Below are 27078 nucleotides of genomic sequence, written 5' to 3' on the forward strand. Positions count from 1 at the left end.
CCCGCCCTTCGCCCCTCCTCAGGCCCCGCCCACCCCCCCGCCGGGACGCCGCGGCGGGGCCGGTTGCTACGGGAGCTGTCGCGAGGCCGCGCACGCGCCCCGGGGTGGTGGGGAGGACAAGATGGCGGCGCCCGTGGAAGTCTGTCACGTCGCCTGCTGCGCTAATCGGGCGGGCGGCGGGGCCGTGTCCTGGGGGCGGGGGGGGGTTCCTCGCCTTCGGCAGCTGCCGAGACGTCGTTCTCTACGAGCCGGCGGTGAGCTGAGGCGCTGTGGGCCGGGGCCGGGGCCGGGGCCGAGGTAGCGCGGCTTCCCTCACGCTGAGTGCTTTCCCTCTCTTCCCGCAGGTGAGGCGGGCGGTCGCCGTCCTCCGCGGCCACGCCGGCAGGGTGAACTGCGTGCGCTGGGTCCGTCGGCGGGACGGGGGTGAGTAGCGCGGCCTTTCTACCCCGCTACCTGCCCCTCGCTCCCCGTCCCTTCGGGCCGTGGGGCCGCGGCGGGTGGGATGTCTGCCGCGGCGGGGGCCGGGGCCGCTTCCCCTCAGGGCCGCGGGCGGTGCTGGCCCGGCCCTCGCTGGGGAGGTGAGGCGGGAGGGCCGGCAACAGAGGGTCTGCGGGGCAAACTGAAGGTAATAAGGAGCTGGGGTGCTTCTAGCGCGTCCTCTGGCCTTACGGCCACCTTCCCAGCCGGGGTTTTAACGTGTGGCTCCGCGGGAATGTGACCCCCCCGGTCCCCCCAAAGCCGGGGGAGCTGTCCGGTAAGCGAGGGGATGCGGTCGGTCCGTCTTCTCCGGGCCCCGCAGCCGGCGGCAGCCCCCGAGGCTGTTTTTTGCCTGGGGCTGCGGTGGCTCCGAGAGGGATCGGCGGCTGTGACAGACACTTGTGCTGCCACCGGGCTCTTTAGGAAGGCTTTGGAGCTTTGCGTGTTTTGACTTTGTAAAATGGTTTGCAGTGACTTTCCAGAAATCTCTGACTATAAAGCTGTAGGTTGCATAGAGGTCGTATCCACGAGAAAATAATCTTTCAGGATGGAAACGTTTAAGACTGTTAAAAGGTTTTTGCTTGATAGTAATTCCAAGATTTAAAGGTGCTCAGTGCAGACTTTTCAAAGGCACGTAATCTTGCCTTTAGGCATTTACAGAAGCTCACTGACAAAGAGAAATGGGGCCACGAATTAGACTGTTGATGTGACATGCCTTTTGCTTTTTGAGGGGGGAAGTGCTGAGGTGAAAACGTTCCTTTTTAATAGTGATATAAACTGCTATCCTTTCAACGGGTTGCACTAAAACGTTGTCTTCTTAAGGTTGATTAAAAGAAATTATTTTCAGGGAACTTGGGAATTAAATTTTCATGTGAAGCTTTGAATTCTGTTTGGTTAGATTTCACTTGCTTTATTATCCTATTCTCCAAAAAGACCAAACAAAAAAAGAAAATATTAAATTCTGCTGTCGGATTTGGGAACCTTTTTGGAAAGATATATTTATCAGATTCATACAGAAGTGTAAATGTTCCTGTGACTTTTCTCTTTATGTTGTCTTAGAGAATACCTTTGCTCTTAAGCTGCCTTGCACAGTGCAACTCTTGTTAGCCATACTTTATTTTGATGGAAACTTTGCTTACAGTTGATACCTGATATTTTGTGAGTAGTAACCAATGTAACTGCTTATGTTGTTGACTGCTGTTACAAAGTAAGTGTTCACAAAACTTAACAAAACATATATTTCAGCTTCTGAAACAGAGTTAATTTCTGGTGGATCTGATAAACAACTCATTATTTGGGAATGGAATGGAACAGGAACGTGGAATAATCAGGTAAGCAGGAATAACCTCTTTTTAAAGCTCCCCCTGCCCTAGTTTCTCACGCACTACAAATTATGTGTTTTGTCTGTATTAGTCCTACCTCTTTGTTTTACTTTAACTATTGAACCCCGTGTGCATCTCCTTTGAATTGTTGGTATTCTGTCATGCTATGTTTTACTTTAAATGTTGTTTCTTCTTTTCTGCAGTTTATCTATTTCAAATCAGCCTTCATTAAGAAATTAGCTAACCAGTCATCAGGTGGATTTGTCTAGCATGTCTAAAAGATGCTGTTTGTCTGTTCTTGAGTCGCCAGCTTGCTGATCTTATGTAGCACTTTCCTTTAAACTGCCTTAAAATCTTCAAACTGTGAGGTTCAATTTTAGTTGATGTTTCCTGTACCCTTCTTCCTCGTTTCTTTATATCCGTTTCTAGTGATTTCTGGGCAATCTGTGTAACAATGTAGTGTTTGTAGGTGTATATATATAGGTAGTCTTACCAGGATGATATACAAGTTGGGGTAGGTGTTTAAAAAAAAAAAAAAAAAAGATAAAAAAATCTGTGCAACAATTGAGTTTTGTCAGAGAAATTGAGAAGAGACATGCTAATTTATTATTCATACTGTAAAATGTAAGGCAAAAGATGGAGTATGGTGTAAAAGAGCCTTCAGAATGAACTGAAATTTAGATGAAAAAATACTTTAATTTATTACCTAGCTGTTAAAATCTTACTTATCAGGCATTGATTTGTGAATGGCTGTGTAGGTAACCCATTTCATAGGCTATCTCAAACTAGATTAGACTTGGCATTTTAAAATGCACAAGAATGCATACTAGGGGGAAATGTACCTAGTTTGATGGGGGAATGTTCTCAGAAATAATTTTTGATCCTGACCCATTGTAACCGTTTACGTATTTATTTAAAATAACTTACAGATTTCTTTATTAACCACTTCCACTGATGTGGTACACAGCCTTATGGCAGTCTTTGAAAAAGAATGTGGCTAAATGTGCACATTTTAATGGCAGTTCTAGACTAATGTAAATTCTTAAAAACAGGCAAAGTTCTATATCGGACCAATCAAAAATTCTTACTGGTGCCTACCAGGCTATATTTTGGAAAGATACGTCAAGTGCGTTTATGACAAAATTTGGATAAATGCTGGATGACTTCTGGTCACAGAATTAAAAGCTTCTCATTTTGCTCTTTGTGTTTAGGAGGAACAGATTACAAATTGAATCGCCTGTAGTCATTCTTTAAGAAAGTAGGTACTTAAGTCTAAATTTAGAGTTTTGGTTTTTCACGTTGGTATTTTGAAGGAGTAAAAAGCTGTTTTGATTTGAGAACACACTAAACGTTGCTGCTAGAGCTGCTGTAGCTGCTACTTATTCCAGTGTGTTTTCTGCTCCATCTCCTTCACTAAGGTTCTCCAAACTTTTATGAGATGTTCCTTAGGGTGAGGGGCAAGAGAAGGAGGAAAAGGAAGGAAAACTGCTCTTCCTAATTTCTATACTATTTTCAGCTCTCCTCAAGGTATGGTGAGGTTTGTACAGTGTACACAGGAACATTTAATTCTGTTCAGCTTTGAACAAAATCTTACCAAGTTAATACTCATTAGTGCTGTATCCCTTCTCTGTGTTTTCCTGGAATATGCTATAGCTTAAGCATAGCTTAGCAGATGCTCTGCCATTGCAGGTATACAACTTGTTTTCAGTATTAAGTTATTTCATTTCTTAAAATGGCTTTAAAAATTCTCTCAGATAAGTTACTGGAATTTAAAACTTTGTAAAACTTTCTGATGTGTTCAGCTTGTGAAAAGCATTCCTCTCAAAGGCCATGCTGAAGCTGTTTGTGCTGTGGATGCTGTCTGCCAGTCAGATGAACCTGATTTAGGTCTCCTAATAGCTTCTGCAGCTTCTGACTCTACTGTGAGAATCTGGTCTCGTCATGGTTCAGAAGGTAACATATTTTTAACATTAGGAACAACTTACTGGCTTAATAAAAATGATGAATGCTTATCCATTGAAGTACTTGGCTAAATACTAACATCTTTTAATGCAACTACATTGATTTCTGTTCAAACTTTGGTACATCAAACCACTGTATTGCTCTTTGAAAGCTGAGGGTCATACTAGTTTAACAGCTTTGGGTCAGATTTGTTGTCCGGAATGATTTATCTTTGGTTTTCATCAGTGATGTGTTGGCTGAATTTACTTGTTTCTTTTAAATATGTATTCAGAATCTGATAATCTGAACCATCATTTTGCCCTGTAACGTGGGGGCGGACTAGCTGTACGTGTATGTGAAGTAACGTGTATTAGTAAAATGATTAATGCTGGCGTTAGAAAGGTGAGGTTAAACTGGTCACTTGGCTGTTACTATTGACTTGAGTTCAGTGAAGTTTGGGGTAGTAGGATCTTGCATGGACACATGGGAGAACAGCTCTTTGAAATGCATAAGAAATAAATAGGGTGGATAATCTAGATTTAAAGTGTTATTTGCTAATTGACTTGTACTAACTGCATCTCTCAAGCTACTTTCTTCCTTATCTGGTGTGCTTGAGGATTTCACACTGCCTTGTCTACGTGAGAGAAATAGAGTTGCCAATCTTCAGTCCCGTGTTCTGGAAGGCATTTCTCATGCTCCCAAAGAACACCATGAAGTCCTGTCCTTTCCTTTTTGTCTTGCTGTTGTGGGTTCCAGTGATGGAAGGACCAATTCTGCTTCTGGAGAGAGGTTTTTCTGCTATCCTGTTGGTTACTCTGATCTTGATGGCTTACCAGTTTAACCGCTTCTAGGGTCTCAGGGGTATTTGCAGGTTTTTGCTCATCTCTCTACCTGCTCTTGTAGCAAATGGATTCAGTTTTAGCTTCCTGTGTAGTGAATACAGTTGCCACAGGATATAATTTGCAACACTTATCACTTTTGATGTGTTACCACAGTGAAGCTGTGCAACTTGAATACTCGGTGGAGAATAGTGACTTACGTTCTAACTCAGCTAACTTTGGATGAATTTCTGTGGCCCCACAGAAGATAACATTATTTAGGCTTCTGAAAAAAGTAGACATTTTTCAGCTTCTTAAAATAAAATTGAATGGGAAATTTTAACTACATAATGTAGTAGGAAGTGACAGTGTAACTGTAATACTTATGATGAATGAGATCAACACTATCTGTTCTTGTTTTCCAGCTAAATGCATTGAAATTCTGCAGTTTGGAAATGGATTTGTTATGGATGTCTGCTTATCCTTCTTGCCTGGCAGCAATGGTAAGTACAGCTGCACATCTTAAATATCAATGCAGGAAACATAAAATCTAAGAAATCCCCCAAGTAGATTTTCATTTGACCGACTCCAGGCCCTTGTGCCGTATTTTTTGTTTTCTATGGAATTGGCCTAAGCTGCTGCTTGTATCTAAAGATTTTCACTGAACTCTTCTTAGCCATTAGAATACCAGTGGATTACAGTGTACAAAGGGGGTAGCGGGGCTGTAATTGAACGGGATAGGATGATGCTGTTAGTTCCACCCACTCCTTGTGGTGCTGCTGCATATATTTGTTCTTGTCACTTGGATTGAAGGGCAAGATCCAGAAAAAGAATCTTCAGGCCTACATCAAAAATTGCGGATTAATGAGCAGTGTTTATCACCTGTTCAGTCTTAAATGTGAAAAAATTGAGATACTGAACAACTTTAACCTGACTGTTCAGTATGGCTTATATAGTTTTCCATTAACATAAATGTTCAGATTTTGTAGCCTGCCACAGATATGTTCTTCTGTTGCAAATCTGTAGCAGCCTTTTTTTTTTTTTTTTTTTTTTAAAACTAAATGTATCCTCAAGCCAGATACATATGTTGAATTGGGTTTGTGTTTAAGTATCATTGGAGCCTTTCACCTGGATTGGATGGAGGAGTTCCAGGCTCCCAAGACAAAAAGTACTAAAGTTTCTTACTGTATCTAGAGTTTTCAACTATTCGCTGCATGTGTTCCATGCTGAGTGTTGTTTGATTGTATGCCTCCAGAGCAGTTATACAGAAGCTTATTTTATTCCTTGGCTTGTGATAATTCTGGGAGATATGAAAGCTCTGTCAAGATGCATTGTCTCATTTGGAAATGCTAATGTCCATTTCCAGAGTGTGTCTGATAGCAAAAGCAGCATCTGCACTGCTAAAGAACTTTAAACCTTTCTCTCTATTTCTCCTGTAAATATACTAACAGGTGCTTGTTGAGATGAACTTAAAAGGCTTGAGAGTAAATTAAAATCATTACCTCTGGTGTGAATTTTCGTTAGAAGTGAAGTGTCTGTGGTGCCAGTTTAATGAATATAAAATTCATATTGCAAAGCAGTAGATTATTTCTTCATTTATTATACTGTTCAGGTAAGAAACTCTCACTGTAACACTCTAGAGTAGTGCATCTTTTAACATTGAAATCATGTTGTATACAAGAGAAGTGTTGTTTGGAAAAACCTTAAATGAAGATTATCGTGTTAATTCTTAGAAGTAAATGCTTCTGAAACCAAAATTGCATGGAGTGCTTGAAGCTTCTTTAAATGGTGGAATAGCAGGCATTTTGTTTTGCTGTGAAAATCTCCCGGTCCTCAAAAATCCAGTGTTGCTTAAAGTTGTGTTTAGAGCAACTTTATTATGGCTGTTCCCATCCCAATTCAAATTAGTTATGCAAAACAACACAGTACTTGTAACCTGAAAAAGAGTACTTTACTTTTCTGAAGAACTGAAATTATTTTCAAATGAGAAATTATTTGTGTAGGTTTTGTACAGAAATTTTTAAAAAATCCTATACATTTATGTTTGTAATGCCTGTTCCAATATGAATGATCTGTGCTGCTAAAATTGTCAAGAAATAGTTTAGATTTTGAACCATAAATGTATGGTTAGAAATGTGTGCCCTAGAAATCTATAAAGGGACTTTTAATATAGCCTAGCCATGTTCTGTGTTTTCTCCCTAAACCTGACATAGTAGTCCATACAACTGAACTGTTTCTGTTCAGAGGAGTGTGTTAATTCTGAAATCTAAATAAAGTAGCTGAAAATATATTATAAAATATCTCACTGCTGATCATTTTGTCAGAAATATTAATATGTAATGGGAATTTGGAATTTTAATGAGCTTCAGGGAAAAATGATCTACGATAACTTTAGGAGTTGCTCTGAAATCTTTATGAAGGCTATGTTGGCAGCTGTATTAAGATTTAAAGAAGCTTTTCTCTTGAGGACAATCTGCAGTTCTTAAGTCAGGAATTAAATACAGAATAACCTCTAATTTCACCAAGCAAAGAAATTTAAAGCTTGCATTGAAAATTGATTCATACGTAATGGATGCTTTAACTTTCAAAAGACATCGAAGTTCATGGTGCCTAGTATTTTAACTGATTGTCCTTGAAAATAAATGATTCAAAAAAAAAAAAAGTTAAGAACCATTTTTGTGAAGAAGTCAAATGGGGAGAGCCAATAGACTGCTCATAAAAACCTGAACAATCATTTGCAGCTGGAGTATAGCTTAAGCATGTTACTGGCAGCCTCTTAGTTAAGGAGTTTCTTCCCAGTTGTTTTCTGAGTCTTGAAGAAAAGCTTCATACTGTTTTGGTTGGTTGGTTGCTTTCTGCCTTGCAGTGCCTGCAGAAACTCTGCTTCTAAAATGCTGGGAATAGGATTTACTGTTTTACAGATCTTGATCAGCTCTTTTGTCATATACTGTGATTCTTCCTACTGCGTGGATAATTGTGGTGCCATAGCTTGGCCTCTGACAAATAAGAATTGTCTCCTCAGAACTGAATTGCAACAGGTGAAGAAAAGAGCGAGCGAACTTGAAAAAACTTTGCTGATCACACTGTCCCCATTGCAATTGGGCCACAGTTTCCAACTAATTTTTTCTATTTCCTTTGCAGGACTTTATCTCAATCAGATCCAAATTCTAATAGTCTAGAGCATTTATGTGAAAAACTGTATACTTGTCTGGTTTTGCCAGTTATATACTTCTTGGTAGAACTTTTTGAGTGAAAGCTTTTGCATTTGTCTGATACAGCAACTAGATCATAATATTCTTCTTGTTTTTATTAGTCAAACTTTTATTCCATTGAATAATTATGTCATTACTGTAATGACCCATAAAATGTACTTCTCAGAACAGGCTCCAAGAACATATATTGTATCGTATTTCATGGAAAAAACCCTCACTCTTGCTCAATTTCCATGGACCTGAAGACCAGGTCTTCTTTCAAACAGCTCATTACCTCCAGTCCAAAGCAGTCTTTTTTTGGTCCCATGTAAGGCAAGGAGGAGATGGAGGTGAAATGTGACTTAGAGGTTGGAGAGAAGCAGCAAGTGATGGAGGTCTAAGAATGTGAAATGTTACTTAGAAGTGCGAGAGGAGCAGCAGATAGCTAGGCACAGATTTGATACAGGCAGAAAGAGGAAATTAGCATAGAGCATAAATTTATTATCAATATTGAAGTTGATTTTTTTGGTCTATCCATAATAAAGATAAATTATCTCTTTAAAGGGATGACATTTAGTTTTTAAATTAAGTAGCTGATTTTAGTGAAACTTAGTATTTTGTTTTCTACCCAGACTTGAGAAATGCGAATGTCTAACCCCGATAACTTATTTCTTCATACTTTTCTAACTAACTCCTTTTCTTTTGCTATTTCAGTCCCTAGCAGTACTACTTCATTCTTATGACCCAAAAAGAGTGGAGTAAGGGTTAACTGTGTTTCCGCATGATTTTCTGTGGGAGAGATGAACTAATATACCGCCCAACTTCTCTTGTTTTCCCCTTAGACGTAACTTTGTCTGGTTTGATTGAATAGATGTTAATTTTTTGCACGCTTTCTAGATAGCTCCTGGAAGTAAACTACTACTCAAGACTTGAGTAGGTGTATAATAATGTTAATTGCTTTCATATCCTTGTGTACAGTGAGTGGTGGTCTGTCTTCCTTTTTTCATCTGTCTTTTTATTTGCTATGTAATAATTATGCTCCTCCATCTATATACTTACTTCAGTTGACTTAGGAGTTGAACTGTATTATTCTGAGTCAATTTGTTTTGCTGCTTGCTCCTTTTGTATTTAGAGCAAATGCCTATTGATATCAATAAAATAAACATAATTAAAAATCCCTAATACTTGAAATTCCTACAGATATGTGAGCTTGAAGGAAACTACTCTTTAGCATCTTAAGTATTTGTAGATATTATTTACATGCCAAAATAACTTGCAAGTTTTGTGTTCTTGAAATACTAGTTTATTTCAAACAGTATTAGGTGTCTTATTTAGAAAACATAAAAAAGTGGTATCATGCCTGTCTGTTTGTATTAATGTATTTGTTGATACTATATTGATTTTTATGTTATTTATATAATTTTTCATATCCTAGAATATTAGATTTTGTAACTTGATTAACGAAGAGGTTTGTTTTTTTTTTTTCCTCCCCCCCAGTACCAGTACTGGCTTGTGGTGGTGATGACTGCAAAATACATTTGTTTATACAGCAGAATGGCCAGGTAATTACAGTTTTTGTCTGTTGCTCAGAACATTACTTGGTTCTTCTGCTTCTTTTCTTTCCATATGTGCTGCTGATTCTTTTTGAGGTTCTTCAATAACTACTGTCTGTTTCTAGATAGCCATCACCTACAACTACCTCTGTTAAATAGTTCATCCATTTTTCTAGGTAATGATGAAGTTTATATACAGAATGTTGAGGTTTGATTCAGTGCATAAGAGTGTTAGTTTTTCTTATTTTTTTCCCTGTGTGAAGATAGCCTGTGTTTCTGTTCTCACTGACATAAAATAGCTACAACTGTCCTTCTTTACTGAGTATCCATGTATTGAACGGTTCATACGGAAATTATGTTACTTTCAGTCTATAAATAAAACTGATATGGTTTCTATCTGTGGAATTGTATGTTTGTTGCTAAGTATGCTCTTTGTGCTGAATGCTTCTGAATGTGGAAAGAAATATTTGAAGGAGAGTCTGATCTTCTAAAAGCATACACATTTTTCATGTATTACTTGGAAGTGTAGCTATCTTTAGTTTTTCCTACAGTTAAATGTTCCTTTGAAGCGCTACAAAGAAGTTCTGTCCTCTCTTGCATCTGTTCAGAAGTTTTGTTAGACTCTAAAGCGTGTTGAATGACTGTCTTCCAAAACAGAAGTCAATGCCTCTTCTTTCTCTCTTATCACTCCCTTAAAAAAAGCCCTCAAACCACAAATGCTGCCCCACAATGCACCAGTGAACCTACTATTCAGAAACCCCCATTCTAACTAACATATGTAGGAATGACTTCTCTGGATTTGTTCAGGCACAGTCCCCTTAGAGATTGAAGAATAGATAGTCCTTTTTGCTTTTTGAGAGAGATAAAAGCTACTTTATAGATAATTTTGCTTGTTCATGCTGCAACATACAATAATAAGATTTTTTGTTGTTGTTGTCCATAAAATAAATACTTCTTCCTTTATCTGCTATGTTCAGTGATTTCTTGACTGCTAAGCAGGAAAGAAGGGTCACTTTCTTAGGTTCGGGGGTTTTTTCCCTATGTAGCTTATGAGTTAAATCAGTTTAATGACATTCTTTGGGAATTAGCAATGGCAAAATGCCAATTGTGATTCTCAGTGTGCTAAAGAAAGACTTATGTCAGGGGTTGTGCAGTTGATTTTCCTCATTCAAAATCTGGAAATGGTTTTCTTGTATGGTTCAGATTAACAAATAATATGCAGTTTGACTGCCAGAAGTGTTCAGAGTTCCATAACTTCTTTTGCCAGTTGTTGACCAGACTTTTGAGTATAACAGCAGTCTTAGCCATTCGTAAATGCAGTCAGTCTGTGGGGGATAAAGGAAGGTAATTGGAAGAAACAAGCTCTATCTTCAGCTTCATAAGCATGTTTATGCTGCTGTCTTTTTTTGGAGGTAAGAAACTTTAATCATACAAAGGATGAGGAATTTTCTCTCATTTTACATGTGTTATTTTTCACACATTTCCTTCAATTTTAGGAAGTATTTTCACCAGCTGTCCTGGCAGAGTTGGGGTTCAGAGTCTCTGTTCTTTAAATGAAGTGGGACTTCTGGTGGGTATCTCTCTCACCTTCCCAGAACGTCTCTTTTGACTAAATAGACTGTACAGACCTCAGGGAAGAGCCCAAATTTGATTCCCTGTGGAGTAAAAGTGCCTGCGTAGTGCATTACAGCTATTAACAGAATGAAAACGTCCTTGTGAGCCTTCTGATGTAAATTCCTTCCTAGCTGCTAAAAGGAGGTTCTCCTCTTTAGTTGGGTTCTCTCAGATCTGCTAAAACCCTTTTATGACTTCCATAGTTCTACTTTTAGAGGTATTTGAAGGAAATGTTAGTGTCATCCTGTCATTTTTCACAAGAACTTAGTGTGGAAGAGTGATTAGAATCTGAACTTCTGCATCCTTTTCTAACTGGTGAGGGCCTGTAGCTCTGTCCTGTTAATTGTTACTCTTGGAAACCTCTTCCTTTAGTTAATGTCCTAAAAAAGATTGTATGAACCCCAAGGTAGAATGTAAGTTCATAACGGGACATTCTAATGAAACTTGGAGGAAACTTATACCCTGAGGGAGGATGAGGCATATTCAGTTAGCTGATAAAGGCTGCCTTTTGGTAAACTCATGAATTTTACAGTTGAAATATATTTATTTATAAAAACTGATTGGTTTTTGAAATTGAGGGGGCAGGCATCAAATCCTTTAAGACTCTCTACCCGGAGATCCCTTACTGTGTTAAGCAGTAGCGAGAAAATGATCTCTTTGCTTTTCTGAGTTCTTGAAAGAGGGTATTGATTTATAAAAATACCCAGGGAAAAATCTTTCAGAAACCATTATATGTCTTCCTGCTTGAGATATTACAGGCCTATGGAGGGGAAGTAGGTAAACCAGAAGATCAAAATAGAGCTTTAAAACAAAACATCTCTATGTTGAGCTTGGTTTCTGTGAGAAGATTTTGCTGTGCGTGTTGGAGTATGTTTCCCCCAAATAATTTGGCCTAATTGAAAGGTGGAATAAGAGACTCAAAGGTACTTCAGGCTCTTTCTAATTCTACAAGACTAACAGCTGGTTAAGAGGAGGGATATCATATCTAGTGTCTGGTGGAGAAAAACTGAGAAGATTTGGACCTCTGCTACCTTATGTAGCGGTTGCCAAATTTGCCAAATGATGCTACCAGCCTGGTCCTGAAGGGCATGTAACCAAAGTGTGAGCAGAGTTAGTTGTGCATAGTCTGCTGGGCATGTCCACAGACAAGCAGGCTTCATTAGTTCTGCTCCCTACAGAACAGCTTTATTCTTTGCCTAAAAGAAAAGAGACCAGACTGCTATGTAAAAATGTTCAGCAATTAGTTAAGAGGCATGGGGAAGTAGGCGACTCAGACCATAAGTTTTTTTAGATTCAGCTGTTGTTACTGTAACTTCCAATAATCTTATGCATCCAGTAAGGACCAAGGGGAAAACTGAGACTACAGAAACAAAATCTGTAAAAATGAGAATGACAGCTCAAAATACTTGCAAATATAACCTAGGCAATAATAAAAACTTTGTCTGAATCATTTAAAAATAATGACCATGTGCATCTGCAAGAAGCTTTAAACTGATGCAGTTTTAGAACAGAATACATCTGAAGAAACTGAATGTGTGATACCAAGAGACACAGACTTCAAGGAAAACAGCAAAAGCAGTTAAAAAAAACCCAAGCAGAGGTCATAACAGTAACACTATTCCTTGCTCAGTTTTCAGTGGACAATTTTTATTTTTATGGGAAACAATATCTTAAAATTTTTGAGTGTGTGCTTTTTCTATAGCACGAAAGAACCGCATGCTTGACTTAAGGCTACGTAGTGCCTAGAAGCCTATTTGGGAAGTGAATTAGAAACCTGGGGTGGTATTAATAACCTCAAAGTAATTAGTTTTACTCTCTTTAAAGAGAAAACAAATGTCTACTTTTCTTAATGGTTCTCTTTGATGTGGGAAGATAAGGGTAATTTAAAAAAAAGCCACCCAACAGCTTGAAATTAAAAATTATTAGATGTTTGTTTAGATTAATATTAAAGTCAAGTTTCAGGAGATAAGCACACTGTTCAACAGTTCAGCCTGAACTAATCTTTCAGTTGGGAATAATTTTACCAACTAACCTTGGAGAGTGTAAAATATGGAGCATTATGTCAAAGATCATATAAATGAATGAATAAATAGGTTTTTTCATCTATTCTCTGAAATGTGAATTGCTAAAAGATTTTTTTTGTTTTGTTTTGTTTTGTTTGATGTATTGCCAGAGGTCATTGTTTGATCTCGCTTCCTGGGCTGTTCCTGCCTTTATTTACACATAATCAGTTGGGTCTTTGACATAGACATCTATCTGGAATGCCACATCCGGAAGTGCCAGTGAGTGCAGAAGTGACAAGCCAAATGAGACTTAGGTGGCTGTGAGAACACATTCTTAATCAAGACCAAAACTTTGTGATTTGGAAGTTTCTGTTCAGCTGTTCTGGTCACGTATCTCATATACAGATTGTTCTGTAACATTAAGAATGCAAATGTAGAATGAGGAGAAGCTGAGTAATGTTTTTTGATGGGAAGGTGATTTTGGGGAACGCCCAGGAAAGTATGGACCAAAGAGAAGAGGCACTGATTTCTGAGTATGTTTAGTTAGCCGTAAAATTGTTTGGATGAATTACCATTGCTGACTATCTTCTCTGAAGGTGAAGACAGAGATTTTGAGAGCACCTTTCTTATTGTGTTGCTCTTTTTAATTTTTTTTTTAAAATTATTTTCTTTTTTATTACAGTTAGGGAAAGAGAACTTGGTTGCAGTCTTGTGTTGAGGGCAAAGACTGTAATTTAATCTTGACTCTTAGTAGGCCTAGGTAGGGGATTTAGCAGAATAGAATGCAAGAAATAATGTGTTAGTTAGTCATTTGTACTAAACTAACATTTTAACTGTAATGGTTATTTCAGATACTTTAAGTCAACTTGGGATCAATTTGTCATGAAAGTAGAGCCTTTTCTGGGCAAAATAAAATAGAAATGGTTTAAATGCTAATTAAGCAATAAACACTTCTACCTTACTTGAATCAAAACAAAATGGTAATATTATATGTTATGAATAAAAATATACTACTAATGAAAGTTCTTACTAGGAAATCTGTGTTTGCGTTCTTCTGTTCTTGAGCCTGTGTTTATGTAGAGATTTCCATCAGCAGATACGGTTCTTGATGTATGCCTTCATTAGAAACTTAGTTAATAAACTTAAACATAGGGAATATTTCTGGCCCCATAAGTAATTCTTAGTAATCATATTATGTTACAAATTAATTATTGAAATAATTTCAAAACATTACCCATTACCCTTTTACACTTGATTTTTACCTGTATTCATTTTCCACATCATCTGCAGTTGCATCTACTTCACACATGTAATACAAATTATTTACCATGTCATACCTGCATTATGTTATTCTTTGTGTACCAGTATAAGCCTGATAAAAACTTTTCATATATATCATAGAGAGACTGTAGCCTCTTGGAGGTGAGCACCTTAAATTCTTACTCATTCCTGCTCATATATAGAATCATAGAATCGGTTAGGTTGGAAAACACCTTTAAGATCATTGAGTCCAACCGTTAACCTAACGCTGCTAAGTCCACCACTAAACCATGTCCCTAAGCTCCACATCTGCATGTCTTTAAAATACCTCCAGGAATGGTGACTCAACCACTTCCCTGGGCAGCCTGTTTCAATGCTTGACAACCCTTTCCGTGAAGAAATAATTCCTAATATCCAATCTAAACCTCCCCTGGTGCAACTGGAGGCCATTTCCTCTTGTCCTTTTACCTGTTACTTGGGAGAAGAGACTGACCCCCACCTCCCTACAGCCTCCTTTCAGGTAGTTGTAGAGAGTGATAAGGTCTCCCCTCAGCCTCCTTTTCTCCAGACTAAACAGCCCCAGCTCCCTCAGCCGCTCCCCGTAAGACTTGTGCTCCAGACCCTTCACCAGCTTCGTTGCCCTTCTCTGGACACGCTCCAGCACCTCAATGTCTTTCCTGTAGTGAGGGGCCCAAAACTGAACACAGCACTCGAGGTGCGGCCTCACCAGTGCCGAGTACAGGGGGACGATCACTTCCCTGGTCCTGCTGGCCACACTATTTCTGATACAAGCCAGGATGCTGTTGGCCTTCTTGGCCACCTGGGCGCACTGCTGGCTCGTAGTCAGCTGGCTGTCAACCAGCACCCCCAGGTCCTTTTCTGCCGGGCAGCTTTCCAGCCCCTCTTCCCCAAGGCTGTAGCATTGCATGGGGTTGCTGTCACCCAAGTGACCCAAGGACCTGACACTTGGCCTTGTTGAACCTCATACAGTTGGCCTCGGCCCATCGATCCAGCCTGTCCAGATCCCTCTGTAGAGCCTTCCTACCCTCAAGAAGATCAACCCTCCCTCCCAACTTGGTGTCATCTGCAAACTTACTGAGGGTGCACTCGATCCCCTCGTCCATATCATTGATAAAGATATTAAACAGAACTGGCCATGGAAAATGCCATGATGTGACACATGTTTACCCAATGGTGGCAAAACCAAAAAGGCCTATTTAGAATGTATCAGTAAATTACAATCCTTAGTAGCAGCTTATTTTTCCAATTTCAAATAATAGAAGCTGTAAACGTAAAAGACTTGAAAATCCAAAGCTAATTGCTCATATGTGCCTGGTAATTAAGTGCATTTCTATGATATAACAGGAATTTTTATTCAGTTTCAGAAAACATTAATACTCCCTGGCCATGAAGATTGGATAAGAGGCATTGAATGGGCAGTCTGTGGTCAGTACGAAAGATGAATAAAGTGGAATACTGGTTTAACAACAGTACTGCTGTTTTACCCCTCCAACAGATGGTTCTGATGCACTGTAGCGCCTGAACTCTTATGGTTGTGAATTTTTTTCTGAGGTGGTGGTACAAATATTAAAAATCAAGATAGAACTTTGTGTCCTGTTAAAATGTAAGAATTGTTGAACCTATACTACAGTTATATTTTAGTTATCAAAATTATGGCTACAGTAGAATTGATACAGAACACTTATATCTTGTGTTTGCATCCCTCATTTTGTCTTGCTTGCTTCAAGTATGTTTACCTGACTGGTAGCTAAATGCAAACAAATAGGGGTTTTAGCAACTTGTCCTTTTCAATATGCAAATATTTGTATCTGAGTGAGGCAGAGTTGGCTGCTTTTTCAAAGGGGGGGAAGTAGGGGGAAATAGTACTTTTCTTCTCCTGCTCCCTCTTTCTTTTTTTTTTTTTTAAGAATAGGAGATTAAGAGGAGAATCTATTCAGATGTTAACTAATCAAATAGTTCTTGCAATGGCAAGAATAAAATATAAGGAATTAGAGGACACTACAATCCTGAAGAAAGCAGTTATTGAAGAGTATTGAGGCTGTCAGAATTTCGAGAGTGAAGGCCATAGCTAATAAGGAAGTATATGTACAATATGTACAGTATTTACTATGTCTTCTAAGTAGAAAAATGTCTATAGTCATTGTGTTCTAAACTAGTGGAGAGTCTGAAATGGGAGAATAAGTTGATGTTGAAATAAAACAACAGTTTATGATACTGTGTACAATAGGAAAAATTAGGATAAAGCTGTAGTACATGTTTGGAAAGATGGTAGGTTAGTCATGGCAGTGGTTGCAATGAAAACATGGCTCTAATTACCTTTTTTGGTTTTGAAACCAAATAGGTGAAGACCTTTTCTTAGCAAGCTGTGCTCAGGATTGTTTGATAAGAATTTGGAAAGTGTGTACAAAATCAAAGCAACTTCCAGAAACTGAAGATGATTCCATAAGACTGAAAGAGAATGTTTTTACTGTCAAAGGTAGGTAACAGCTGTAAAATTCTCTTGCACAACTTGTCACTTATGTATCTGTTTGTGGTTTCAGGGTGGCTAACAAGGTGGTTACCATCTAATTTGTTTTGTTTCTTGTATTAAAAGAATCTGAAACCATTTTGACTGCATTATTTTTATTCAGGTGTTAGAAAAAGTGGTGTTATTGTTTTAAAGCCATGACTGTGTAAAGTTAATGATGTGTTACAAACAAACAATGGTAAAGCAGTGAGAGAGCTTAATATCAACATGCATTGTTACACATACTCCAAATGCAGTACCTAGTCAGGAGATGTATTTGTCTGTGGGAGGTAAGCTGTTGCAAAGTTCTGCTCCAGTTTAATAACATACCTTTAATTTTCTTTCTAATTCAATGCATTAAGAGGTGCTACTATTACTTAAACCTTAGAAAAAATACTGGAGATAACAGATAAGTATGTGTGGGCTTACTTTTTGGTTATTTAACATACTGTTTGAGCGCTGTAACATCAGAGGCTCGCAATGCTGACATTGTGGGGTAAATTATTAGGCAACTTAGTTAATATAATGAAGCTTGTATGATGTTTTGTGTAAAAAAATGCTCATGTTACTTGGTGCAAATCCCGATTCATTGTTTGAAGTGTCTTAATGCTTGTATTTACAGTCATTTGGAGATGTAAATATGCTTAAGTTAAGAGTATCAGTAGAGCCATTGTCAGAGAGTTTATTTCAAAATTGCTTGAGAGTTCTCCAGGGATTCTGTGATACCACTCTGAGGCAATAGGCTTACCTCTTAGTGTCAGTCTGGTACTCAGAGCTTGCAGCAAAGTGTGTTTTCAAGGAGCTGTTCGATGTCAATAGGCTATTGAGATATTGGTAAGTGACGAAAGCAGTTGATTTTTTTTTGCTGAAGATATCAGAAATGACCTGGTCTTTCTTGGCTTTTAGAAAGAAATATGCTTTTCTCTGATTTGTGGTAGATACTGGTACAACATATGCAATTACTTTGGAGTCTGTATTGGCTGGTCATGAAAACTGGGTGTATGCAGTTCACTGGCAACCTTCATTTTCCAAAGGTAAAAATATACCAAACACTTAGCAGTTATGTTAAATGTTGTATGCACAGAGTACAGTCGCATGTCTTTGTATTGTGTTTGCATGTTCACTTGTCACTGTGGACTATGAAAATGTTTAAATTCTGCAAATGATGTTTTATAAGTAAATGGATGTTTTGGCTGAATTTGCCACAACAGCACATCTTACGGCACAGGCTCTGTTTGTCGTTGTGTATTGCATGATGCTCTCTCTCACTCGTGTTTTCTTTAACGAATGAAATAACTGAGCTGTACTGGCTTTATTGTAATTGATTTGCTGCTTGTGGAATAAAAATAAGTTTCATGAATCAGTATGCATTAATAGCTCTAATATTTTATCTTGATATGTGTATTTGAAATGTCTGTTCTTTGGAAGGTCAGCATTAACTCAAGAGCACTCCTTTCTTTTTCTTGGACTAGAAGGGAACAAATAGCAACATTCAGAAGATTAATCTTCAGTCATCTGTTTGTTAATATAACATGCCAGGGATTCCTTGAGTATCAGTTTTCTCTAGCATGTAGCTTTAAGGCATTAATGCAGACTCTCATTGAAAAATGTGTTACTTACAGTTTAATTTTGCATCTTGCCCTAGTCTTTATGTTTCTTTTTAAATGCTTAAATTCTGACAGCCTTGTTTGTGGCACTTGCTGGTGCATGTCTGCCTGGCGTGTAAGGGAAAGAGATTCTTGATTTTGCATGCTTGCACCGTCAGAATGCCCTTACATATTTGTATTGGCAAAGGTGCCTTTTTTTCTGAGATGTTTTAGAGTACTGATGGCAGGTGACTTCACCAGTACAAAGCACAGCTTTTTTCCAGTGTATATACAACACTTGAATGGTAGAGTGCAATTAGAATGTCCAAATGCCTGTAGTGAAAGACATAGGACTTACTTTAGAAATACTGGCTTAGTTATCTGTTCTTTCACTTTTTTTTTTAAACACCAATAAAAGATTTTGCCTGTTAAAGCAAGGTTTAGGCAAAATATAGTCATGTAAGTCTTGCAGTGCAATCTGAAAAACTGTCCTGTTAGACCATGAAGTTTTCCAGGTGTTCTTACATCATGCTTCTGCGTACGTGCAGCTGCTTGCATTCTGTGGCCTGCCCAATCTTGGGTTCCCCAAAATAGATTTTCTTCTTCAGTAGAGGCAGACTGATCTGAGAGAGACATTCTCAATGCAGAAGGTAGAAGGTTTGGTGTGACATAAGATACTGCCTCAAGAGATGCCTACCCATGTCTCTATTCTCACGAAACGTTCCCCAGCAGTTCTAGGGATTTCCCAACTGGGTGATGAACCAGTTCCCTCTTCCCCATTCTGGCTGTGTTGGGCAGTTGGCTGGAGTGTTTCACTGCATTTTGTGAAGTCTGTAGTGAATCCAGCACTTAATTTGGAAAAAATAAAGTGAATACTGGCATAGAGATTATTTTGTTTTAAACTGGAAATCCCTCTGTAAAAACTAATTTGAGGAATAGAACTGAGAACTGCTATGCAGTCTCTCTGTGAAGCTCTATCTTTTCCTCCAAATTACATTTGTTTCAATGTCATTTTGGAGTGAATAAACAGTAGAATATTGTTGTTCTCATTTATGTGTTTTACATTTCTTTTAAGAGATTATGGCTGAAAAATACAATACCTCCTAATGAATACCTAGTAAGAACACAGAGCCTGTTAAATCTGGCATTTAAGTACTGCATTGCACATCTCTGATGCTGAACAATTTTCTTAGTGTGTTTGGATTTAAGTATTACCAAATTCTTTTAGAAAGTAGTCTTGTAGATTGTAGGGTAATCGTTTTTCTTGTACTGTAGATGGCAGCATGCAACAACCAATGAGGATACTGTCTGCATCAATGGACAAAACTGTGATCATCTGGGAACCTGATAAGGAATCTGGAGTCTGGCTAGAACAGGCAAGTGTCAGTCTTTCTCACAATACGTACTGTATTCAAGTTGTGTTTCCAGCATCATGTATGTACTGGAGGGAACAAAAACTATATAAAATGCTGGGAGAGAAAGGCAAAAGTATTTTCTTGCAATAATACTCATTCTGATGCTGTGTTGCAAGTAAAACTATATTTTTCAAAAATGATGGGATGCAGTATGATTTTTATTGCTTGTTTGCTTTCTTATTACTATATTGTGGAGTTTCTAAGTTTGTGCTCACCTGGCATTCATAGTATGGCAAGCCAGGTGCTGCATAGTAACACACACTGTACTCCTGGTAAGAAGAGGAAGAAACCATCCTGAATTATTCGTAGTCAGTCCTTGTGGGAATGCGCACCCAAGTAGTTACTACAGAGCCGCTGACATGCGATTCACAAGCCTGGTTTTACTCACAGTAACTTTTTGATGGGCTGTGTCATTAGGTTTTTCTTCCATTTGAGCTGGATACTCATGTTTCACTATAGTATTTTGAATGCTGTTCTAATGGGGATCATCCTAAATAAACAAGTAGTACAACCAGATTTATCTCGTGCTTTGGTAGATGTCTTTGTTTTCAGTTGACCTGCTTTTCCAAATTGCAGTAGTTCAGCTGAAATTGTTTGGTTATGTGTTGGGTTATGCCAACCATTATTTGTGGTCTTTCCTGTCACAAAGAAAGTTCTAGTCTTCTCTTGGGAGAAAAAAAGAGAATTACAGTAGGTAGATTTAATTTTTCCCCTGTTCCATTAAAAAGTTCTTGTGCCTTTCTGCTTGAAGTAGAAATTAGTTCATAATAGGGTGATCACATAGAGATGCCATTTGTTGTCCCTAGTTGTAACACTTAGTTTGGCTAAACTTACAAGCTTCTAAAAATGGGTTGTTCAGTAAAGCTTGTTGCAAGTTGTTAGTCTTTCTTTGTACATTCCATTTGCATTGGTTAGACCTCAGATGTGAAACTTTGGATCAGACATTTTAACTGCAGCAGTCCTTTTTGCATTGAGGGAGGGAAACCTGAGCTGGAAGCCTGCAAGGAGGAAGGGTGCAAGGGGAACATCCCATTTTCTCTCTCTTCCATTTTGGTACGATGAACAAGAAGTCTTCACAAAATCATTCCTCTGCTCAGAGGTGAGACTAGAATTCTGCCTCTAGCATGGCATATCAAAGTCACTTCCATATGAATGGTATTTTTTGGAATGAGTGCTAATAAAATGGACATACTAGTCCACACTGCCATTTAGAATGAGGTATAGATTCATTTCATTGTGATCTTAAAAGCAGCTGTATAATAATGGGGGACTTGTTAAGAGTTCAGCTTGAAAGGAATTGTGTTCTTATCTCTTGAATAACACTTGAAAATGTAACTTTAATAATCTTTTAATGTAATTAAAAACTTGGAAGAGCACTAGAGCAACTGTAAGGCGTGTGTGGCATGCATATATACATGCACAGTCACAAGAGAGGCACAAAACAGAGGCCAAAAGATGCCACAGAAGGAATGTGGAGCAAGTTGCAGGGATTCATGGAGAAAGAGGGTAGTGGAAATATGGTAGTGAATCTTGGAAATTAAGGGGGGGGGGGGGGGGTAATTGGGAGCCACTGTTCCTCTGGACCTTTTTTCCATTTTGTGCAACAGATCAATAGGAAAGCAACAGATGACAAGAAGCCATTGCAGCCAACAGACTGGACTGAAACATAGAAAGATTAGATTCTCATCTCATCTAGTGTAGTGTTTTCTTTCCTCTGGGTAATTGAGCAAGATCCTATCCCAAGATGTTTATGAAGGGAGGCTCCATTAAAGTGGCATGCTGCTTTAATTCCCATGATATTTTACTGCTTAACTTTGCAATTAAAGTATTATTTAAATATATTTTTGTGTGTAATGTGAACTGTTGCCTATAGCTAAATTTTCATCTTATGAGATTAGGATGAGTTTATATGAATAGAAGGCCATTTTCATGGGTATTTCACTTCTGATCGTTAATTCAGGTGCGGGTAGGTGAAGTGGGTGGCAATACCCTTGGATTTTTTGACTGTCAGTTTAGTCCAGATGGTTCAATGATAGTCGCTCATGCTTTTCATGGAGCACTACACCTTTGGAAACAGGCTACAGTTAATAAGGTATGTTTTATTATTATTACTATTACTATTATAACTTAAAAGAATTACATGTCACTTGAGGTAGTTTCTATTGTTAATAGACAAGTGTAACAGTACAATGTAAAATTAATGATTGAAATATTCCTTCTCTGAATATAATATTCTATAGGAGTCTCACTCCTGCACAGAAGGGAGGTTGCAATCTCCCAGGCTGTAAAACCTGTTGCTTCCCTGTGGGAACCATAAAGTCAGTGGGATAGACTGAACTCCTTTGTGGCTGTGCTTTGTTCAGAAGTGGCAGCTGAACCAATAACAGAAGTTTCTTTTAGATTGGAGCAGTAAATCAGTATTTGTGTCTCTTTGGCCACTCTGAGTTCTAATAATTTGCTCTTTTCAAATGGCAAATTTTTTCTTTCTTAAAAAGGACTTTGATACTTTTATTTTTGTTAGAATATGCCAATCGGTCAATTGAAAACTTCTTGCTTCTTTGGTGACTTTTTTGACAGAAAGAATGGACTCCAGAAGTTGTGATTTCAGGACATTTTAACAGTGTAGAAGATGTAAAGTGGGACCCAGAAGGAGAGTTTATCATCAGTGTTGGTTCGGATCAAACTACTAGACTCTTCGCTCCATGGAAAAGAAAACAAGAGAGAGAGGTACGATCTCAAAAGATTTTGTGAGCTTGGTAAAGAGGCCTTGTGTGTCCTGAGTTTGGAACAAATCACCTGAATATAACTCATACCTTAAATTTCCCCAAGCCATGATCTGTTCAAAACTGCTTGTGTAAATGCTTGGTTTTGTCATACAGTATGTGCTCCTTTCACTTTAAAAACACTAGTGGCACAGTTTTAGCAATCACATAGCTGTTTAATCCTAGGTTCACCTCTGGGTTACCTTCAGTAAGTGTTCTCCCAGGGTCTTGAAAACCAGGCTGTGCACTAATTCTGAAGGAGGAATACATGACTGATTCTAATAACCATCTATTGTCCTTGTTTAACACTTGGCTAAGCACTGCTGCAGGTAATCATAAAGAAACTCAACTTTGCTTGTGTTTTTTTACACAAGCTTAATCTAAACAAAGTTCTCACGGTATTTTTTACACTACTTTGTTTATGACTGTGCCTGTTTTACCAGAATGATATCTGAACTGCGTGAGTGCAGTTGGTACCTGTGCAAGCAACTTTTCAGGAAGAATTATTCCTGAATAACTTTGTGTGTTCCAAAATAAGTCTAAATTTTGGTGTGGGAAACCCTGTCTAGGAATGCAAAAGTTCCTGTTTCTAGTTGCTCGTGCATTTTCCTCATCTACAAATACAGCTTTTTGTGGCAGAACAGTACTAATGTTCCATTCAGGAAACTGGCACAAACTATACTGATTGAAGTCATGTAAGTCCCTGTGCAAGCTGTAATATTAGTTGTGGGAGACAAAGGGCAGCTATTACAACTGTCTTATCAAAGCTTCTGTAGTGCAGACCAGCACAGGATGTCTGATGTTTCTGGGAGAGTGAATTTGGCATGGGTTCCTTGATTTCCTTCTTCCAGGCCACGCAGAAGTGGTGGCAGTCCCAGCTCAAGTGCTAAGCTTTGCCTTGTGTTGTAGGAAGGGCATCTCCAGTTTCCTTCCCTGCCTCTTCCCCTAATCTCCAGTTTGGAGGGTACAACACCTCTGTGGAAAAGATAGCATGTTGGATTTGACATATGGAAACAAAGTCCAGGATTAGCACATGATGTAAGTTGGCAGCATTCAAAAGAGTTGTCAATATCATGTTCTCTGTGACCTCCTGAAGTACCACTCTTCTTACATATGCTGCTTGCTAAATTTTTATCCTATTCTCTGAAAGAACTGAGCTTTGTATGATTTACCTGTACAGCTGTTCTTGCTGTCCCTGAAACTTTTGAATTAATTGATTTAGCAGAGTGATTTCAGTGTTCCTATCTAAGTTTGGTATGAACTGAATTATTATACTTCCCCTTTCTGTTCTGACACCGAGCAGCCACCCAGCTAGTTCGACCAGGTGTAAATCCAAGTAGCATTAACACTTGTTGCTGCATGGGGTGTGGGAGAAAGCTATAGTATCCTGTCAGTGGGGTGAGGTGGGGGGTTGAGACAGAAATGGGTCATTTGATGTGGTGTGTTCAGGACTTCTGAACCCTGAAAACCAGGTGTTTAGTTCTGCTGCTCATGAACTTAGAAAACATAGGCTTTTAAAGTGCCTTGCTTTCTTTACCATACCGAGTTCCACATCTGAAAAATTACAGCAGGTGACTTTTGATGTTTGTCTTAACAAGACACAATGGATGGTTCAGATATCTGTGAAAAGTTAGTATTACAGCTCAATATTCATGTTTTTCTCTATAAAAAGAGAACTAAGTGTTAAATGCAAATAATTATCCCTTCTTAAAAATCTCAATTCTGATATTATGCTAGATTCAAATACCAGAAAGGAGGGATAACAATCAGCTTCAATTTGTCATGGAATTTTGCACCCTGATTTTTCTCGAAGAAGCTTATTGCGTGACTTATGCAGCCCTCTCCTTGTCTGTTTTGGGGTTTGGGTTTTTTGGTTTTTTTTCATTCCTGTTATGTGCTGTGTTCTAAAGTATGCAAAGATGCACCTAGTAAAGGTTAAGAAGGGTTTATTGCACTATTTGGGTTTTTTTTTAAAGAATTAATGCTTTTTTCTCATTGGAAAATAATCAAGCTCTTGTGAAAACATGAGATTTTGTAGAATCTCTTAAATATCCCATTCAGGTCTTATTGGAAGCTTTGACATTCGAAACTCAATTGAGTTTTTAGTGTGATATATGCAGTTTACAGTCAATGTAATGCCTTTCCTTGTGTTTGTATGATATCTAGTACAATGTAAATTCTGTCTTGGCTGCAGTTTTCCAGGCATTGTAATACTGAAGTAGTCTAAATTAATTCTAATTGATTAAATTAATTCTAGTTCTGCTAGCTGTTAACTCAAAAGTGCACACTGTATTTTTTCAACTGAAGTATCATGTAGGAGTAGTAGCAAATGACACATACTAAAAATCTTTTCATGAAAGTGTATTTGCTAGAAAACAAAGGAGTTTTTTTAAGAATCAATTTTTTCATGTGTAGAATAAATTAGATTTTTAGAAAAGCAATTTAAATAATTTAATACCTTTTTTTTGCTAATATTATTTGCTTAGTGTGACTATAAAACTAACTTGTCTATCTAATTTCTGGTTAGCTGTTAATTCTGGTTTTCTTGGATTAATACTTGAAGTGTGGATGTGAGTATTTCAGGAAACTAGAAAAAAATTAACGCTTCAAATGAAAACACATCTAAAATAATCAGGATTTTCTAGTTGTTTTTCCTATAAGACACTATTTTGGTTTTGTCAGTTTTTTGCAAAGCTGGTCTCACTAAAACCAAACATTTAAAGAAAGGGGGGAAGTAAGAACCTATAGCCCGCTGACCACAGTGCTGTTGTGCTTTGTGAAAGACATGAAGGAAGCAAGGTATTTATCACTACCTTTCTCACGTCTTTCAGAGATACAGTTTTGAAAACAGTAAGTAGCATACAATCCTCCTTAAGCAAATTATGTCCTATTCCTAACTGTCTAGCATAAAGAAGTCACAGTAAGTGCAGTGTGCCCTTAGTAACAAACGTAAGCAAATGCCTTAAACATATCTGTGAAGGGCACAGTTTACTAATTACAGGAATTGTTTGGTGGAAAAATAGGATCTAATTGATGCATGTGAGCATACATCAGTTTTATGAATGTCAGTAGAAGGTTGCTGTTAACTTTCCTTTATGTTAATAAAGTCAGCAAGTAAAGTATTAGTACTTTTTTGGAACTCAGAATCTTGCTGCTTCTCTAGTTAAGAATTGTGTTTTAACTGCGTGTCTGTTCATTTAGGTAACCTGGCATGAAATCGCAAGGCCTCAAGTACATGGATACGACATGCGTTGTCTGGCAATGATCGGCCGGTTTCAGTTTGTGTCAGGAGCAGATGAAAAAGTGCTTCGAGTTTTTCGTGCTCCCAAGAATTTTATAGAGAATTTCAGTAACATCACTGGTATTCCAATGGAGAAGCTGTGCTCCCACGTAAGTGTGCTAAAGCAACACTCAATGAAGACAGCCCTCTTTCATGTAAATAAAATTAATGCTTTAGAAAATGTCAAATTGCACTAAACTCCATAAAAATTCTTCTAATTGTTCTGAAAACCTAACCTTGTTTTTCCTTTCCCTTCTATTTGCTTCTGCATGTGTTGTTTCATATGTATTTTTTATGGTGGTGTCTTATAAAACAGGTTGTATTTGAAACTAAACAAGACCTAGTGTCTGAAGATTGCAAAGAGTATGGGTAAATTTTAAATCTCAGACCAAGTAGACTAGTGTACGCACTTGGTGATTTGAAAGCAAACAATAAAGCCTGGGAATGTGCTTCTCCTTAATTTAAGGGTGTAGTAGTCTTGTCTAGATGTAATTATTGTTGTGTGGTTATGTGTTGTTGTTTTTTTAATTGTATGCTTGGAAATAGCGTAAAGCTTTCAGCACTATTGTTAGTTGTTACATATAAATATTTATAAATATGTACTTGCTCATGCTTTATTTCCTCTTGGTATTGGAAATTTTCTTGAGGCCTTTACATTCCAGTTCTTAGTTGTCGATAAGTATACTTTCCTACTCTGTGGAAAGATAAGACTGAAGAGTTGCCATCCTTTGTTTGCTCCCCATTTGCTTTAAGATCTAATTCTGTTTTTCTCTGCATTCTGTAGAGCAGACCTCATTCAGGATAGTTGCTGCTGTGCAGTGCTTTGAATACTCTTTGCATTTCTGGCTCAAAAGTGGTGTTTTCTGTGCAGCTTCTCAGAGATGGATTATCCTTTCCATTTCATTTAACAATTGAAGTATCTGGGAAAGAAATCTATTCATTTTTGATTGCAGGAAGTTACATAAGTAGCTGTTTAGCGCTTTAATTCCGTAAGACTTTGTAAGCATTTGCATTAATGACATTGTACAAATAACATTGTGCTTTTCTAATGCTGGCAGATGTCATTGTTTTACTTTTATGTAGACTTTCCTTATCAGCTCTTCCTCTGAGTGCTATTTTTTGATTCATGATACCACATGGGCTTTGTTTAAAGAGGAAGGCTTTATGAGCTCTAATGATTCAGCTACTGTTATATAGCTTTATTGAAATTGTTTTCTGTGAATGCTTTTTTTCATTAAAGTGGGTAAGCTTTTTCTTAATTTAGCTCAAACGCCCTCCCCAAAAAAGTACTTAAAACCTAAAAAGCCAGCTTTATATTCAAAAAGGGTT

The 27078-nt window shown here is 38.0% G+C and overlaps 1 protein-coding gene across 1 annotated transcript in view; it reads left to right on the forward strand.

Moving 5' to 3' along the window:
• Nucleotides 1-121: 121 nt before the first annotated feature.
• The window catches only part of ELP2 (elongator acetyltransferase complex subunit 2), a 39268-nt gene continuing 12311 nt past the window's right edge, over nt 122-27078 (forward strand). The window contains 14 exon segments of the mRNA XM_030011772.2: nt 122-192; nt 194-254; nt 345-423; nt 1723-1808; nt 3602-3752; nt 4984-5061; nt 9247-9311; nt 15559-15625; nt 16542-16676; nt 17645-17740; nt 19568-19668; nt 21668-21799; nt 22285-22434; nt 25671-25859. Of these exon segments, the coding sequence (XP_029867632.1) occupies nt 122-192; nt 194-254; nt 345-423; nt 1723-1808; nt 3602-3752; nt 4984-5061; nt 9247-9311; nt 15559-15625; nt 16542-16676; nt 17645-17740; nt 19568-19668; nt 21668-21799; nt 22285-22434; nt 25671-25859 (1461 nt within the window).

Source organism: Aquila chrysaetos, chromosome 4 (genome assembly GCF_900496995.4).
Source record: "Aquila chrysaetos chrysaetos chromosome 4, bAquChr1.4, whole genome shotgun sequence".
Taxonomy (NCBI): Eukaryota; Metazoa; Chordata; class Aves; order Accipitriformes; family Accipitridae; genus Aquila; species Aquila chrysaetos.